This window comes from Uranotaenia lowii, chromosome 3 (genome assembly GCF_029784155.1).
Source record: "Uranotaenia lowii strain MFRU-FL chromosome 3, ASM2978415v1, whole genome shotgun sequence".
Taxonomy (NCBI): Eukaryota; Metazoa; Arthropoda; class Insecta; order Diptera; family Culicidae; genus Uranotaenia; species Uranotaenia lowii.
In genome coordinates, this window is record NC_073693.1 from 54,665,323 (window position 1) to 54,682,054 (window position 16,732).

Below are 16,732 nucleotides of genomic sequence, written 5' to 3' on the forward strand. Positions count from 1 at the left end.
TTTCGGACTTCGTAATTGAAAAAAAAAACAAGTGTTGACCACGTGATTTCACGTGGACCTTCCACCGGCTACCTCGGCTCAGCGGGATTCTACTGTCCATGCGTTTCGAGAAAGAAATTTTTATTCAGATGGGTTTTCGAAGCTTATACGATGTTTGTTGTTAAAAATGCTCCCTGGATTGCGATCTGTTAGGTGAATTTTGGCTAAAAATTAGGGGGTTTTCGAAGGAACGAAACAAATCAACAACGACCGATATCAAATAAGAAATGTTTATATTTTAAATATATGTATATCTTATCAAAACCATGATCTGCCTGCCTGCCTGTCCTCTTTCACTCCACGCAGGTTTAATTTTTCTTAACTTTCGGCAAAAATCACCGATTCCACCGACGAGCCGAGGACATAAATTATTAGGCGCGCGCACGCACACGCGCATTAATAATTTGATTTTCCAGAAAACAATAAAAATGATGAGACAAAAATACAACTGCAATAATGTATGTTGGAGGTTTATGATTACTAGAGCAGATGAGAAATGATACATTTTGTTTCTAGAAAACTTATTGATAAGTATGTTTAAAAAAAAAAAATGAGTTGTGAAAAAAGTAATGGTAGGAGCTCTGCAGTTGTGGATTCTCTCACTTCAATTTGTGTTGGAGTTTCGTCTAACTTTGTAAAATAGTAATGTAATTAGGTAGGTGTCGAAACAGGTCTTTAGGTTACACACGTTTTGTTCGCAGTACTTCTTCTATTCAAATTCAATATACAAAATTAATACATAATAGTAAATGATTGAGTTTACCTGCTTTTAAAATAGTTTTTTCGTAATATTTCTTGCTCTTACTTTCATCAGGTTAGCGTTATGACATTCAAATCAACTTGTTATCTGTTAATTATACATTTTTGTTTTGTTCTGTTTTAGCCTAGAGGTGATAAATTTCAACATTTGTAGGTATGTTTGTTTTTTTTTTAAATTTTCGGCAACTTACAATTTACTTAGTAACACTGATCTGTACGTTTTGCTTTGCTTAAGCTTTTTCTTTTTCTTCCGCTCTGCTAGGTTTAGTTTTAGGTCTCATCTGTTTCAAAAGTGTTTAGGTTTTTTTTCTTTCTATCTCAGGAAGTTATTATTTTAGTTTAGTTTTTTCTTATTGACAAAATTCTTATCGTTGCATTCAAGTCTTGTTCAACCAGTTTTGATATATTAGCTGTTAAAAAAATGATCGAAAACTAAAAGAAAACAATCAATTCTGTTTCATTTTTTGGAGAAAGACTTCCGCGTTTCATTGGTAGGTAGTTTTTTTTTGTTTTACTATGCCTGTAAACTTTGAGTGCGACTCTCAAATTGGTGAGGAGTTCATCAGTCTTAGAAATGTTTCCAATTTTTCTTTCTATGGATTTTGTTTGTTCGAAAGATTTTCCTAACAATGGTAGGTATGTAATTCAATTGATGCTTTCGAAGGGTCGCATGATATGCTTTGCTACTGGTAAACTTACTTTTGGGTAAAAAAATGAAAAGAAAAGAGCCATTTTTGGGAGTTGGTTCGAGTCAGTTTGTTCTTACAAATCGTTTTTTAGTTGGAATGGGCGTTACTGATATACAAAAAATGCTTGAAGCAATAAGTGCGTTTAAATTATAAACATATTTTTGAATACCTAAACTAAACGAGGAAATAAATAGCACAAGGAGTTAATCTAGTTTAACTAATCACACACAAGTAGAACTTTTTTTGCTGGTTTGAAGATTTATCCGTCTTTGTAAAATTGATGAAACCTGATAATTATTGGAAAATAATCAATATTTTGAATACAAAGTCAAGCAAAGAAATCAAATCGAAAACCAATGATCGAGAAATTACAAATAATTCCGAATTTACACATCTTTTAACACTAAAAGCTTAAATAAAAAAAATTGAAAGTATCAAATCAAAAATATTTTCCAAGAACCCTCAAACTGTTTTAAAATAATTTCGAACAGTCTTTGAATTTGAAAAAAGGAAATCTAACAAAAGACAAACCTTCAAACAAACAAAATTTAAACTAAGCATTTTTGCTCGCCTACAAAATTACCAGAGTCTTATGGCGTTATGATGGTTCCTGCATTCTTCCTTCACTTACTTATACTTTTGCGCTGTTCTACCGTCGATTAAATTCGTTAATATTTTTACAAACACATCTCGCCTCTTCTCCGTTTCAGTTATATCTAACAATAATAAGATATAAATATGATGTTTTTCAATGTCCTCTTCTATATTGAGGAGTCCCTCGTGATATCCAATCTGTCTCACTTTTTACGATGCCTTCAAGTCTCTGGAGGACTCGTCAGTAACTTGCAAATGCTAGTTTGTTAATGTTTTCAACTGTTTCGTTTTCTAGTTTTTCTATAATATTCAATAGCATTTCTTAACAACAAGGCGAATACAGCTTTTATATTACTTAGTGTTTCTCTTCGTTTTAATTGAACAACGTACAGTAAATTCCATTCATATATAGGTATATTTTCTGCTTCTGCTTACTGGATATAAAAATATAACTACTCACTGTGTTTTCGAATTTTTCTGCTGTTGATTTTACCACCAGATTTGGATTAGTGTTTAACCATAATAGACATCAATTTCTTTGAATTTCCTGATGCGTTTTGTTTTCTAAAAACTTTCGGTGGCTAAGATAGAAGCCTGGCTTTTTTCTGATTATTTCTTTGTAAAAGTTAAAAAAAATTACGCCCAAACTACACTTGCGCGCACACAACAATGCTCTCTCAAGTTTTTATACGTATAAAAAAGAATCGTTATTTCAAAAAAATAACTAATATGTAATATTTATAAGCGTGTTTTGTTCATGTATGTATGTATGTATGTGTGTTTGTGGGTTAGTTTTTTTCCCTAACTTTTCAGAACACGCCACTGAAGAAGCTGGCAACATTGCCAAGCATACATCGTTTATCTCGAGTCGGTTCCGCAATTTTACTTATTTCTGGTGAAATACGTACAGTTAAATCTTTTAAAGTAGTTGTCCGGTCGCACGGTGATTGGTTGTCGATGGGGAAAGTGCAATTTCTAATTGAATTTTGTGATTCGGTGGTTTTTCTGCGCTATAAATGTTTGTGTTGTGCCGGAAGAAAAGTGCATATTGTAAATGGCGTCGAAAAGAAGAACCGGTTATACAGGCTTTTGTTCAAGGGCTTGTGAGAAAAAGCTCATAAAGTTTGTAACGGGTGTAACTGGCGTTACTTGAAGAGCGTTGTGTTCTAATAGTTGAATGCAACATTGCACGTGATATGGGGTCAGAATGATGACAGGAGCTTTTCCAATAGGATTTTTGTACGGTGTAAATGCTGGTGACAGATTGGAAAACGGCACCGTGGATTTCAGCTAAGTGGTTTTGTTTTTATTTAGACGATAATGTAGAGGTTGTGTGTGTGTGTGTGTGTGTGTGTGTGTGTGTGTGTGTGTGTGTGTGTGTGTGTGTGTGTGTGTGTGTGTGTTGGGGGGAGGGGGGCGGGGCGAATAGGATAGTGAGTTTGGTCGGCAAATTTTCAATATCACTACAGCAAAAAAAAGAGTTTTTTGTTTTATTGTCGCCATTTTCCCAATTTCGGATTTTCGAAGCATTTATGTTACCTAAATTTTTTAAACAGTGAATTTTAAATTTGACAGGTACTTTTTACCTCCTATTACGGAAATGAATAACACTAAATCGCTTTAGTTCTGAATATCAATGTAGTGATTTTTTTTTTCTATACTACACAGATATTTCGAAAATATCAGAGCTTTTGTTGGGGTGTTCATTGAAAGTTTAGATTAAAACTAGTTTCGTGTTTCTTTTGACGTTCATCGATGAATATGAAAAATCGTAAAAATTTCTAAATCTAAAGATTTTGTAAATTCAGAAAAAGAAAAATCAATGTAATGTTAGTTTTCGTGTTACAAACAAATGGTAGCTTTGTAAAGCTTTTATTCTGAGTTTTTGCAAGAGTTAATTTGCGTTTTCATTTTTTTTTAAGTCTCCGGTCTAATCAAAGGCTTGTGCAGTGTTCGGTAATGGATCATTTTTTCGTCAGTAGGGTCGGTTCGTTGTGTGTGTTTGTGTGGGGATAATTGACGTGATCGGTTGGTTCGGTGTTCGTTTTTTGCTCGCTAGATCGTTCTTGCTCTTCTCGTTTTAAACTTTAAACGCGTGATAAAATTCGGTGAGTTGCATCGTTGCCAAGTGCATTGCACGTGTATAAAAGTGCCACGTTAGGACGCTTTGCTCTTTTCGTCTTAAGCGCGCGGTAAAATTCGGTGAGTTACGCCGGTGCTAAGTACTAAGTTATTTAGGACGTATAAAAACGCGATGTACTCGATAGTGTGCGACGCGACGATTTTTAACTTTGCTTTGATCACATCCCTTCCCAAAGGGAATCCAGATCTTATTTACCTTACTCACTAACAAACCACCCTTCCTGTGACGACCGTGGAGATTTAGAGGTGTATTCGGTCTCTAGTAGCAACGGAAGTCGAACTAACAATCCTTCCCTTTCCCCGATGAACCGTAAGGACGTGGCCGGCGCCGTTATTGACCATATAAGATAAGGAACCTTCGAAACGTGCACACAGAAAATGGTAAGCTAATCCCAAGCCCCATTTATTTGGATCTATGTGCAATTTTGATGGTTCTTGTCAATCACGGAGTAGCAACTACTGAAATGTACGGTTTATCCAAGCTCAAGCTCAAGCTCAAGCTCTAACTTTTCAGAACACGCCACTGTGCGTTCGAAACTTGTCCGTTGGATTTGAAGTTTTCAGTTATGATTTGTGCCTGTTTTTAGGATTATAGGAAGTTAGTGCGCGACTCGGAAGTAGTAGTTTTCTTATTTTGGCAGACGACACAATCTCGTTGTTTTCTCACTGTTTAGAGCATAACTCTCATTAACAGTTTTATCCATTTTTTTTAGTTCGCTTCTTATAGTCAACTAGCTCCTACTGATTTCATTTACGTTGAAAGCTCGATCGCAATTTAACAACAACAATAGCAAAAACCTCACGGATTTACAATACTCTCTTCTTCTTGCAGCAGCTATGTAGTTTGCTAGCTCGTCCAAGTTTTTTTTACTTCGCTTGCATTAAATCGTTTTTTGGCGGAAGCTGTTTGGTAGGTTGCCTACCTGGCAGGCGCATTCACAACACTGAGAAAAACAGACACCTTGCAATTGTATGTGACTTGGACTTTTTACGTGACCACACACTTCCTTTAACAGGATACATTATTATTATGCATACTAAATGATGTTTTCATGATTTGGGAAATTTGGTTTTGAGTTGCCCGGTATTCTGTGTGCGTGATTGAACTTCGGTTTCGATTCTTGTTGTAGTTGTTTGTTGCAGCCTTCCGCTCTGAAACTTTCCTCCGATCTTCTTTATCTGTTTAGAATAGACCGCAGTCCTTGAGGTTGTTTTTGATGATGACGTCCGATACGGCGTCGAACACAAACTGGATGTTGCTGGTGTCGGTGGCGCACGTTAGGTGGGTGTAGATCTCCTTCTGATCTTTTCGCTTGTTCAGATTCTCGAACTTCATCCGGATGTAGCTGGAGGCCTCTTCGTACGTGTTGGAACCTGGAATGTAACGAGAAATATATATGCTGGTGTCTAAATTTCAATCTTATTTTTCAAATATTTTTAATCTTGAGATTTTGAACGGTTTTCGCAATCTTTTTATCCTTGAGCATATTTTAGTACATTAATACATTTCGAGTAAGCCGAATTCACAGTAATTTGTTTGTGGCTCTAGCTTAATTTAAGGCCATTAAAATTTTTCTATGCTACTTTGCTATACATTTTAAACCGTTCTAGGCGTTTTTGGCACTTGACACAGTGTCGGACAATAGAATAGGACCGCTCTAATTATTCAAATATTATAATATGCGACACCTAGCGGCAAGCACTTAAGGCAGAAACACAATACAGCGTCGGTCGTCGCGTCACGTCAGCGGCAGCGGTCAACGCTGTCGATAAGTACTAAAACGCGGACGCGACGCACCCGACGATTTTTGCATCTCAGACATCTAAGATGTCTCTTGACGCTGAATTGTGATGCAAAAATCGTCGGGTGCGTCGCGTCCGCGTTTTAGTACTTATCGACAGCGTTGACCGCTGACGTGACGCGACGACCGACGCTGTATTGTGTTTCTGCCTTTATTGTAGTATGCCAACTTTGTATACTGCACGTTTGTAGTGAACCTGTATATAAGAGAAGTGACATCTGAAACACAAAATTCCAATCGAGCAAAAGAACTGTCAAAATCGATTCCAATCGATCCGAGCATTTTGTCGCAGAGCATTTACCTTTCTTATTGAAAAATCAACCAAGGAAGGTATTGCGATTGTTGTTATAGTTCAAACAGATAATTTTTTAGCTGGCCATATGAATTTATGATTAGGTGCAATTTTTGTCAATGCTTTGGTGAATCGTGTTTCTAGTTAGAAAACTAACTGATTATTAACGAAATTCAAGTCATTCATACCGTTTATCGCGATCCTTCGGGCATCGAGTTCAATGTTGTTTTGTTGGATTGAAGGAGCGTTCACTTTAGAGCTTGAACATTGAGCCAGAAAACAGTGCTGGGGATTTTTTTGTCCAATATTTCGGCGATGTTGCCACATATTTTATTTTAAGAGGGATCAGATGTCGCTTCTCTTATATGAAGGTTCACTACACGTTTGTTGCAATCAAAGCAACCCGTTTGTTCTACTCGACCATAAAGCTGTCAGAGGGTGAAAAAAGTCGCGTCATAAAATAAGACCCTCATCGGTTCGGCTGTTCCGGCATTTTCAGCGCTCTAGATTTGAAGAAAAGGTGTTGTTTTCGGCGTTGTTTGTTCATTTTCGAGTCCTAGTAAGTATTTCCCATAAAATTAATCATGTAAATCATGAAAAAAAAAACAAAAAATAAAGATTTCCTTCCTCCTACTCTGCACAGCACTGCACGGAGGTCTAGCGAGCGATCATCCGGAATCTGTACAAGGCTGGCAAAAGCCAACGCGAGATTGCCGACTACTTAGGAAGGTCGAAAACTTTCGTTTTCAACGCGCTTCACAGCACCGACAAACGTCCCCGGAAGGTGCCGATGCTGACGCTGAAGCACTTGGAGGCGCGGCTTAAGTATGCGAAGGACCACTTCGATTGGGTCGGTCCGGAAAAGGAGAAACTATGGAGAAATATGCTGTGGTCGGATGAGACCAAAGTGAACCTCATCGGCTCGGACGGAAAGAGTTGGGTCCTTTGCCCACTCGGGGCGAGAAGTGATGCGTAATAAGGGTTATACCACCACGTACTAACCCTGCAAATAGACCATGGTATGAATTTCCTTTTTTTCAATTTTTTTTTACCATGAATTTTAAAGCGGTCCTATTTTATGTCGCGTTATTTTAGTCAGTTAGTATGCTTAAAACGCATTTTCAAAAAAAGGACAATTGTTTTAACTACGGATGATTTTAATTTCTTCGCAGAATGGAATTTACAATTTGTAAATGGTTTGATGCACTTAAATGGAAATTTTTTCCTCAAAGTTTTGTCACTTTCTGTTTTGGATTGAGCTGTGGTCCTATTCTATTTGTCCGACACTGAACCTAAACTTTGGCGGCAGATAGCCGTGAAATTCATCCCTAAAGGGGCACGGTCATCATACGATGAAGCCAAAAGCTTTCGTCCTATTAGTCTAAGTTCATTTCTATTAAAAGCACTCGAATCACCGTGTCTGATTAAGTTAAATATTTGGGTGTCATCCTTGACTCCAAATTAAACTGGTCAGATCACATCGAATTCAGAATCAAAAAAGCATGCATGGCCTTCGGACAATGCCGACGTGCAATCGGGAAAAACTGGGGACTCAAACCCAAACATATTGTAACAGTTCAGTTATTATAGTAAGCATATATCAGCACACATTTGTTCATGTCAAGGCCAAAAAATAGAATCACATAATCCACTCAGTGTGGACTTTAAATTGTTGCACCCCTCGGTCAACTCAGACGTCAAGCAAAATTGAAAACCCGATTTGCTCCAGTGTAAGGCGAACGAAAAAAAAAAAAGAAAAATAACGCGCAAATCTTTTGACGTGGAAGTGACTTGCGTTTTGAAATGCGTGACTAGCTGGCTCGACGAGGCGTTCCTGGCCAATCTTAAGGCAGACCGGATCATCGGAACCACCATCCGAAGGAATCAATTTTACCGGATAGAAAGCTAGCAAACCTTTGCCAAATTCTGATTAATCCGTTGGATTGCGATCCGGTGCTATCGAACGTCTCTGTTGGTAGCCAGGAATAAAAAGTTCCGAGAGAAGGCATCCCGGTCGAGTCGTTCGCTTCCGCAAAACCAGAACAAAAAAAAGCGAACACCTTCCCGGTGTCAGCCCCAATTCACCACAGCGCAGATTTGGCGAGGGAAGAACATGACCGTGGAAAGAAAGAAACAGCCCCAATATTGGGTAAGAACAAATAAAAAGCAGAGCATAGAGAGGTAACAAACCCCGCTTCGTCCTCAGGGTTGTTTTTTTGCTTGGCGCAGTTCTCCCAAAGCTGCTGCTGTTGGTAGCCTCGGTGCCTGTAATCGAGCCTAGCTACGGATCACCGCCTAGAAAGGCATTCGTCTTCAGCAACAAAACGCCACAAGGCTTCAGAGGTCCGGTTCCTGAACACCTGGTTGGTATCCTCGGGTGGATAACAAAGATAAACGAGGTCAAGTCGTGTGTCAGGAGAAAGTTCAAGTTCATCGGTACGGGGCCCCTCCAGGCCGTCATCGGGTACGATCAGAATCCGGAAGCTCATCAGAGTCCGAGCACGCGGGAAACATCTCGTTAGGCAAATCAGCGAACCTCTTCGAACAGAAAGTGGTTGGAGCGGAAGTTGCGGCAGAAGCCAGCGAACCAGCTGATGATACAAATCCATCAGGGTTTGGAAAGGCGGGCTCGGGAAGCCTATATGGACTTGTGCGGCATACTCACGTGTCGAGTCGAAGGAAACAGCACCCGGTGGTGTGATTGCCGAAAACCTGTTGGTCGCCCATTGGGCAGTGTGCCGAGGAAGTAGTTCCAGAAAGGTGAAGACGTGGGAAGGTGCAAATGGTGCAGTAGGAAGATCTCGGCCACCAACACAAGGGCTTCACACGCCTTGCATCCCAAATGTCTGCATGATGACCTATGAGAAGCGGAACAGGGCAACCTGCCCACATCAAGGAACAGCATCCAGAGACATGTAAGTGGCCTTATCTTTGTTGTGCTGATAATATGTGCAAAATGAAATCTCATTCCGTTTATGTTTTGATGGGCATTACCTTTTAATTGAGCGTCTCTTAGTTTGCAAATTCGCCTCTTCCAATGTATGAAATTAGTAACAATGTATAAAATCAGCAACAATATTCACTGGATTTACTCCACAATAGTAAGACCAATTCTGGTCTATGGGTGTCTAGTGTGGTGGCAGTAAGGAGAAGTTGCAACAGTTTGGACAAAACTTAATCACCTTCAAAGAATGTGTCTCTTAGGTATGTCCGGATCGTTCACTACGACTCCTACTGCAGCACTAGAAGCTCTGTTTTCTATCAAACATCCACACTTGTTCCTAAAACAGGAAGCCTTCTCATGTGCTTTTCGTCTACAGGCAGTTGGTCTCTGGCTGTCAGGAAATATCGAAAGATCATCGAGTCATACAAATGTGTGGCCTGAATAAGTTAGATTAAACGAGTTTAATTTAGCGCCAAACGATTTAACACTCTCGAATAGTTTTCCCTACATGGGGTTAAAAGTCATATTTCCTTCTCCTCAAGAATGGTTATCAGGTTTCGTAGAGGACCAAATGTCCTCTCATATTGTATTCTATACTGACGGTTCATTATCAAACGGCCGTGCAGGTGTAGGAATTTACTGTCACGAGTTGAACATAGAACATGCTCCACCTCTAGGAAAATATTGTACAGTCTTTCAGGCTGAGCTATATGCTATTATGTATGGAGTGCAAGTTGCACATCAAAAGAAAATTATGTTCAGAACAATTTATTTCTGTTCATATAGCCAAGCAGCTATCAAATCACTTAGTGCTTCAAGTTCTAGATCAAAACTGGTAATCGCATGCCGGAAAGCAATCGAAGAACTTGCGGAAGGCAATGGATTAAACCTTCACTTCTATGGGTACCCGGACATAAGGGAATTTTTGGAAACGAATGCGCCGACGAACTCGCTAGAGTTGGATCGGAAAAGCAATTTTACGGACCAGAGCCGGCTGCCCCAATATCGCCATGTTGGTTCAGAAACAAAATTCAAACTTGGTCCTCTAACCAGCATAAACGATACTGGGAAGAGTTGGACACTTGTCGCCAAACAAAATTAAAAAGGCCACAGGGAAGGCTACTGTGATTGCTTTCTTGGGAAATCGGCTGGAAAACAAAAAAAGTGTAGAAATGACCTTAATGGGTTAAATTCCTATGAAAAAGAAAAAAAATCGGCAAACCTGCCACCAACCCACCAGGCGATAACAGCATCGGGCGATGCTCTGCCGCTCGCTTCGGAATTCTGGTATGATGTAAACATTAACGGCACTTCCAAACGAGGTTTACGTTACGTCGCTTCTCCGAAAGTGAACCTATCCGTACTGGGCACCGATTGGATGGAGATGTTTGGTTTGTTAGACGTCCCGTATAACACGTTCTGCAAACAAGTAACCAGCAGCAAAGATCCATCGTCCAAAACTGTGGCAGATCAGCAATCAAAGTTCTCCGAAGTGTTCACCAGTCGTATGGGGTTGTGTACGAAGACCGAAGTGCAGTTGTCACTCCGTGGAAATTCCAAACCAGTGTTCCGTGGTAAACGCCCTATTCCCTACAGCATGAAAGGTGTTGTTGAGGATGAAAACCAGCGCTTAGTCAATCTTGGCGTCCTACAACCGGTCGATTTTTCGGACTGGGCCGCGCCGATTATGAGCGTCCGCAAACCAAACGGTACCGTTCGCATCTGTGCCGACTTCTCCACAGGACTCAATAGTGTGCTGGAAGCAAATCAAAATCCACTTCCTCTGCCAGAGGATATATTCACCAGCATGTCCGTGTGTCGATTTTGCACTCACATCGACCTTTCGGACGCCTATTTCCAGGTCCAGGTGGACGAAAATAGCCAGCATCTCCTCACCATAAATACCCACAAAGGTTTGTTCCGCTTCACACGACTTTCTCCGGGTATCAAATCTGCCCAGCGAGCATAGGGCTTTTGCACAGTGTATTAGTATAAGTAAGCCGTTGGGCAAACAAAAGTGACAGCTTCATGTAAATTGAATAGAAGTCAACGATAAAAAGTTGTTTTTTTGATAAATAGAAAAATATTTTTATTGAATAGCACATTTTTGAAAAGCCTTCTGGTTCATTTGTCAACTTGTTGAAAATTTGATGTCTGATTTCGAATGAGATATTCTGAGAAAATAAAGATTCTGTTAAGTTTTCAGTGGAAGCAGAACAAAAATTGATGATAATTCTCGCCAAATTTCACGACGGAAGCTCTTAACTTCATCGTCTTGGTTCAAAATCCTATAAAATAGATCAGAGTCCGTTGTCAAAGGATATGGTGGAAACGTTTCTAATGCCTTGCAATGATAATTTCCTTTTTTTTCAATTTTGCTCTGATTGGTTTCGTACTGTTATTCTATCTAAAATCCAAATAATCGTATCCATTTTATAGCAGATGATTTAAAATTTACTATATCACTCTTTTTTTGTTAAGAAATCAAAAAGCGCTAATATTCCAGGAAAAAATAAAATTTTAGTTGCATTTTGCTTTCGCCGCATATAAATCTTCTTATGTGTGCCAAACAGACCTCTTATATGTGTGTGTGTAGCAAAAGCCCTATTCCAGCAGATAATTCCAGCAGCAGATGGCATGCTAAGCGAACTTCAGTGCACTCGTGACTACTTGGATGATCTTCTGGTTGGAGGAAAATCGGAGCACGAACTGAACCGAAACGTACACCCGATTCTAAGCCGACTCCAGGACAACGCTTTCACGATTCGCATTGAAAAGTGCAGGTTCAATATGCGACAAATTCCAGCAAGGGTGGCCGAAAAGCAAATCGGATCTCAGCGAAACACAACTCCAGCAATTCCAGCGATGGTCTGTTTACTTCGTCGGGGTGCCTGACCTATGGAGAAAGGTTAGTTATTCCAGCAAAATTCTACAAGAAAATTCTCCATCAGCTGCACAAAGGCCACCCTGGTGTAGATCGAATACGTTCGGTCTCCAGAAATTACGTGTATTGGCCTGGTATCGACGACAGCATCGCTCGACTTGTTCGCGCCTGCACCGAGTGCGCTTGTGTAGCCAAAACCAACAAAAAAAAAAAAAACAACTCTTGAATCCTGGCCAGCTCTTACCAAACCCTGACAAAGGATTCACATCGACTATGCCGGGCTAGTCCATGGTATGTATTCTATGATTCTCGTCGACGCATTCAGCAAGCGGCCCGAGGTAGTCCCAACAAAACGTATCATTACGGCAGATACTATAATCATCCTTCGTATTATTTTTGCCAGATTCGACATGCCGGAAACCCGGGTTAGCGACAACGGTCGGCAATTGGTCAGCGAAGAATTCGAGTAATCTTGCGAAGTGAATGGAATTTTGCCTCTGAAAACTAACCACCCGCCACCCGCAGTCTAACGAACTTGCTGAACGTTTTGTTGACACGTTCCAAAGGACAATGAAGAAAATTACAGCAGAGGGACTGCCGTTGGACGCATAATTGTCACATGTGACATTTCGACCATTTTCTCTTTTTGACACCAATCGTCATAATTTGATACGTTTTATTGAAATTCTTTGTCAAAACATGAAGTTTATTCTAGAAATTTCAAGAAAAATTCAAAGTCAATTTGTCACACTGGGACAAATGGACGCATAATTGTCACACTGAGACGATTGGACGCATATTTGTCACACTCAAGAAATGAACGTGTTATAACTTCGGAACGTCTGAATAGAATTTCACCAAACTTGGCATACGTGTCCTTGATAGTCGGGAAGGGATCACGGAGATATGAAGAGGGGGAGGGTCACTGTTTTCGCGACATCTCAGCATGTGTAAGAAAAACTCTGCAAACTGCTTCGGGTTCGTTGCTGGCGCTTGGAAGAGTGCATGTAAACGTACCCGCTTCGCTGCATTAGTCAAATTATTACTCTTCCGGCGCCGTGTTACTGTAATCCACAATTGTCCAGGATGGCCATACGTGATTGTCGGTGGTTTTAGCAGACCATTTTTTTTGTTTTGCTTTGAGTTTTTGATTTTGGCGCACTTCGCAAAATACCGAAGATGTCTGTTTTTAATGTTTACGAGCTATTCCGTCAGAGTTACATCATCCGGAACTTGTCCCAGGACCGTATTCAATTCAAACGGATTGATTGTCCTCTTCTGGTATCGCTTCTCTCGTGGTTGCGACATTTTCAGCACGGCAGCTGACAATTAATTGATGAAATGTTGCTTCCTGTTAAGTAAAGGAGCTGCCGCAAATTGCTCCTCCGTGCCGTTTTATTTATCGAACGCGTTTAAGACTTCGTGTTTATCACCAGATTATGTATGCTTTCAAATAATCTGATTCAGACATATTTTTTTTCAATTTAAGCTTCCATTCACAAATAAAACACAAGAGCCACACACGAAATACCAAACCAAACAACTACTGGGAAAATGTTCGTGGTGTGACAAATATGCGTCCATTTTTCGACTATTCATAGAATTTCGCGGCATAAATGTCACACACGGATTTTCACTGAAAAAACAGTTCATTTTTGAAAAATTTGATCGAGGCTCATATGATAGGAGTATACTTTAGAGATCTACGGCATTGGAGTCAACAAAAATTGCGAAACTGTGCGATAACAGCGAAGTGTTTTTGTGAAACTTTGATTGCGTTTTTCTCGCTTCGCCTTTTTGTAACATGTGACAATTATGCTTCCAACGGCAGGGGAGAGGTCCTAAATAGCATAAGCCATCGACACTTTTCTTCTTTGTTATCGCTCCACCCCGTGTCGCGGTGCACCGGATGGAAAAACGTCAGCTGAAATTCTTTTGGGTAGGTCAGTGCGCACGTCTCTCAACTTACTCAAACCACCGTCCCAGTATATTTCGAATACCAGCAAGCAAGATCAGCAGTTCAGCTATGAACGTCAGGACCTGGTCTGGTCAAAAGTCTACGAAAATAACTCCTGGTGTTAGGAAACGGGTCAAGTTTTAGAACGAGTAGGAAATGTTATCTACAATATATGACTCCCACAGAAATTAAAACTAACTCGAATGGCACTGCAACCAGATGAGGCAACGGTGCGAGTCTGCTGATGAATCAATCAAGTCCAAGTCCTCGGCCAGAATCCCACTATCTATTTTACTCGATTCTTGGGGTTTGTCCGAGTCGAATTCGGTTCCAGAAGACAACAACGAAGTTCTAATTAACTCTGGTTTAATACCTGCTCTCGGAAAACAGGAAATAGAATCAATTACAAGCCAACATCGTAGGCAGCCTCACCCACCTAATCCGCCCATACCTCGCCACTCTTCGAGGAACAGAAGAACGCCAGTGCATTATGAGCCGTATCGGCTGTAATAAAAAGGGGAGGTGTTGGATGGACCCCTCATCTGAACCAAGGTTACCCATCGGTGACTCATCATGTGACAGATGTCACACTGAAGGAAGTCGTCATCTTTGTCATGTAGGAGCTTTGTTGTAGGAGTACTGTCTTCGAGACACGTTTTAGAAACACACGCTCAATTTTATATCATTTTCTGGCTTTTTCTCCAAATCTATCAATATGGTTACCTTTAAAAAAAAATTTAGCGAAATTGTAATCATTTTGGTAGTTCTCATATATTAACCAAAAAAGGTTGAAAAACATGAAGTTTTTTTCTACGACACTTTGAAAGTTGCCGTGAAGCAAGCAGAACGCGTTTCATGATAATTTTATCATGTCGGATGAACATAGAATCTGTGCTACCGCTGCCTCAACAGGAACCTCCCAGGTGCATTTAACCGCTATCGGCTTCCACGGAATTCTGTCGACAAACCACTAGCGCCAAATGAGGGTTGACGGGTTGAGATCCAACCTCGAGAATGAACACACACATGCGCCAGTGCAAATTGCACTGTTGTGAACAATATCATCATAAACATTGTGTGAGCAGGCGGCGGCAACGCTATTCAAACCGTATGGAGCACATATCTCAGATTTCCCCTTTTTTGACAGATTTAAGCTTTTTTCCTCAGATTTAAGCTTTCGTCTCCTATGCTCTCAAGGCAAAAAAAAAGCTTAAATCTGAGGAAAAAAGCTTAAAAACGAGATTCACGACCACTTATTTAAAAGATGTTGGTCACACGATACATAGACAAATCGTGTAACGTTGCAGCCATCTGTGTGTGAGGGAAGTTGCGCTTGATTTTCTAAGTATCAGTGTGATGATGTGCTTCCACTCAAAGCTTGCATGCAAAGCTGCAAAGCTTGGATCCCATCTCGCCGGGCGGCAGCACCATAAGCATTGTGTAGGTGACGCCAACGATTTGTTCGAAAAAACAACAGCCCGACTATCTTGATACTTGGGGATCTTTGATTTAACGCTTAGGAACTGGTAATTTTTCTTGTATTCGATTTCTTGTATTTCATTTACGTAACAACTTGGAATAATGCCCATGTTGGAAATACTTCCTTTTCAGCAAACAGTGGACAAAAGTGGTACAGAAACAGGCCATCCCTCTGTGTTGATTTTGACAACATCCAAAGAAAACCAGTCGAACATGAAGAAATACGCCATTCCGAGAAGATTCCGTTGCAGGAGATCACCATCGTGGCACAACGGAAGGTTCGCATCAAGCGGGATGCGAAACATCCCTTGACCTTGTAGGGGAGATGGGGGCATAATGGCCACCTTAAGGAAAACGGTTAGTTAACCATAGAAAATAGCTATAATATGGAGGTTACATTATTGTTTCGTGTTCAGACACTTGAAAAGCCTATTCCCTAACGGGCTGAAACGTGAAAAACTAGAAGAAAACGTTAAAAAATGCATTTTAAAAAAATTTGTCAAAAGCTGAAAACCAGCTACTGTGGAGGCATAATGAGAACCCCCCCTGAGGCAGTATGAGCACCATTAATCAGAGCAAGATGTGCGTTTTTGCCGGGGAATCTAGCAGCGAATTCAATTCGATGAAGTCAGGTGAGTCGTAGATTCATCAAACAAAACAATAACAAAATAATCTAGGTCTGTTTGTAGAATACAAACAATTCACGCACGCTCATACATTAAGTGCTTTGTTCGGAGGATGATGCTACTAGCCGTATAATGTAACAATAAAAAAATTGATCATGAATTGTGAATGGAAAAAAAAATCCCCTCGAACAGAAATCTAACTCTAGTCTTTTGATTACCTCTCCGACACCTTACCAATAGGCTAAATTGTCGGATGAAAACTAGTCAAAGTGTGGCGCTTTACATCAATTTTTTTTCGCTGCTAGATTCTACGGCAGAAAATGCTCATTATGCCTCGATAATATGGTGCTCTATATGCCCCTAGTCAACAAATTTAAGTAAAAACGTGTTTTAAAATTGATAAAAGTGAAAAATCAAAAATTTTATGATGGTAAAAATTGAGAAACAATGTGTACATCATGTTGCAGTGCGTACATTATTGATCAAGGTTATTTTAAGATCATAAGAGCTTATTTCGTGGTGCTC

The 16,732-nt window shown here is 40.1% G+C and overlaps 1 protein-coding gene across 1 annotated transcript in view; it reads right to left on the minus strand.

Moving 5' to 3' along the window:
• Positions 1-255: 255 nt before the first annotated feature.
• Positions 256-16,732, minus strand: part of LOC129751690 (G protein alpha i subunit) — an 89,786-nt gene continuing 73,309 nt past the window's right edge. Inside the window, exon 6 of the mRNA XM_055747353.1 lies at positions 256-5,597. Within this exon, the coding sequence (XP_055603328.1) occupies positions 5,407-5,597 (191 nt within the window). The 3' untranslated portion in view covers positions 256-5,406. The remainder of the gene's footprint in view (positions 5,598-16,732) is intronic.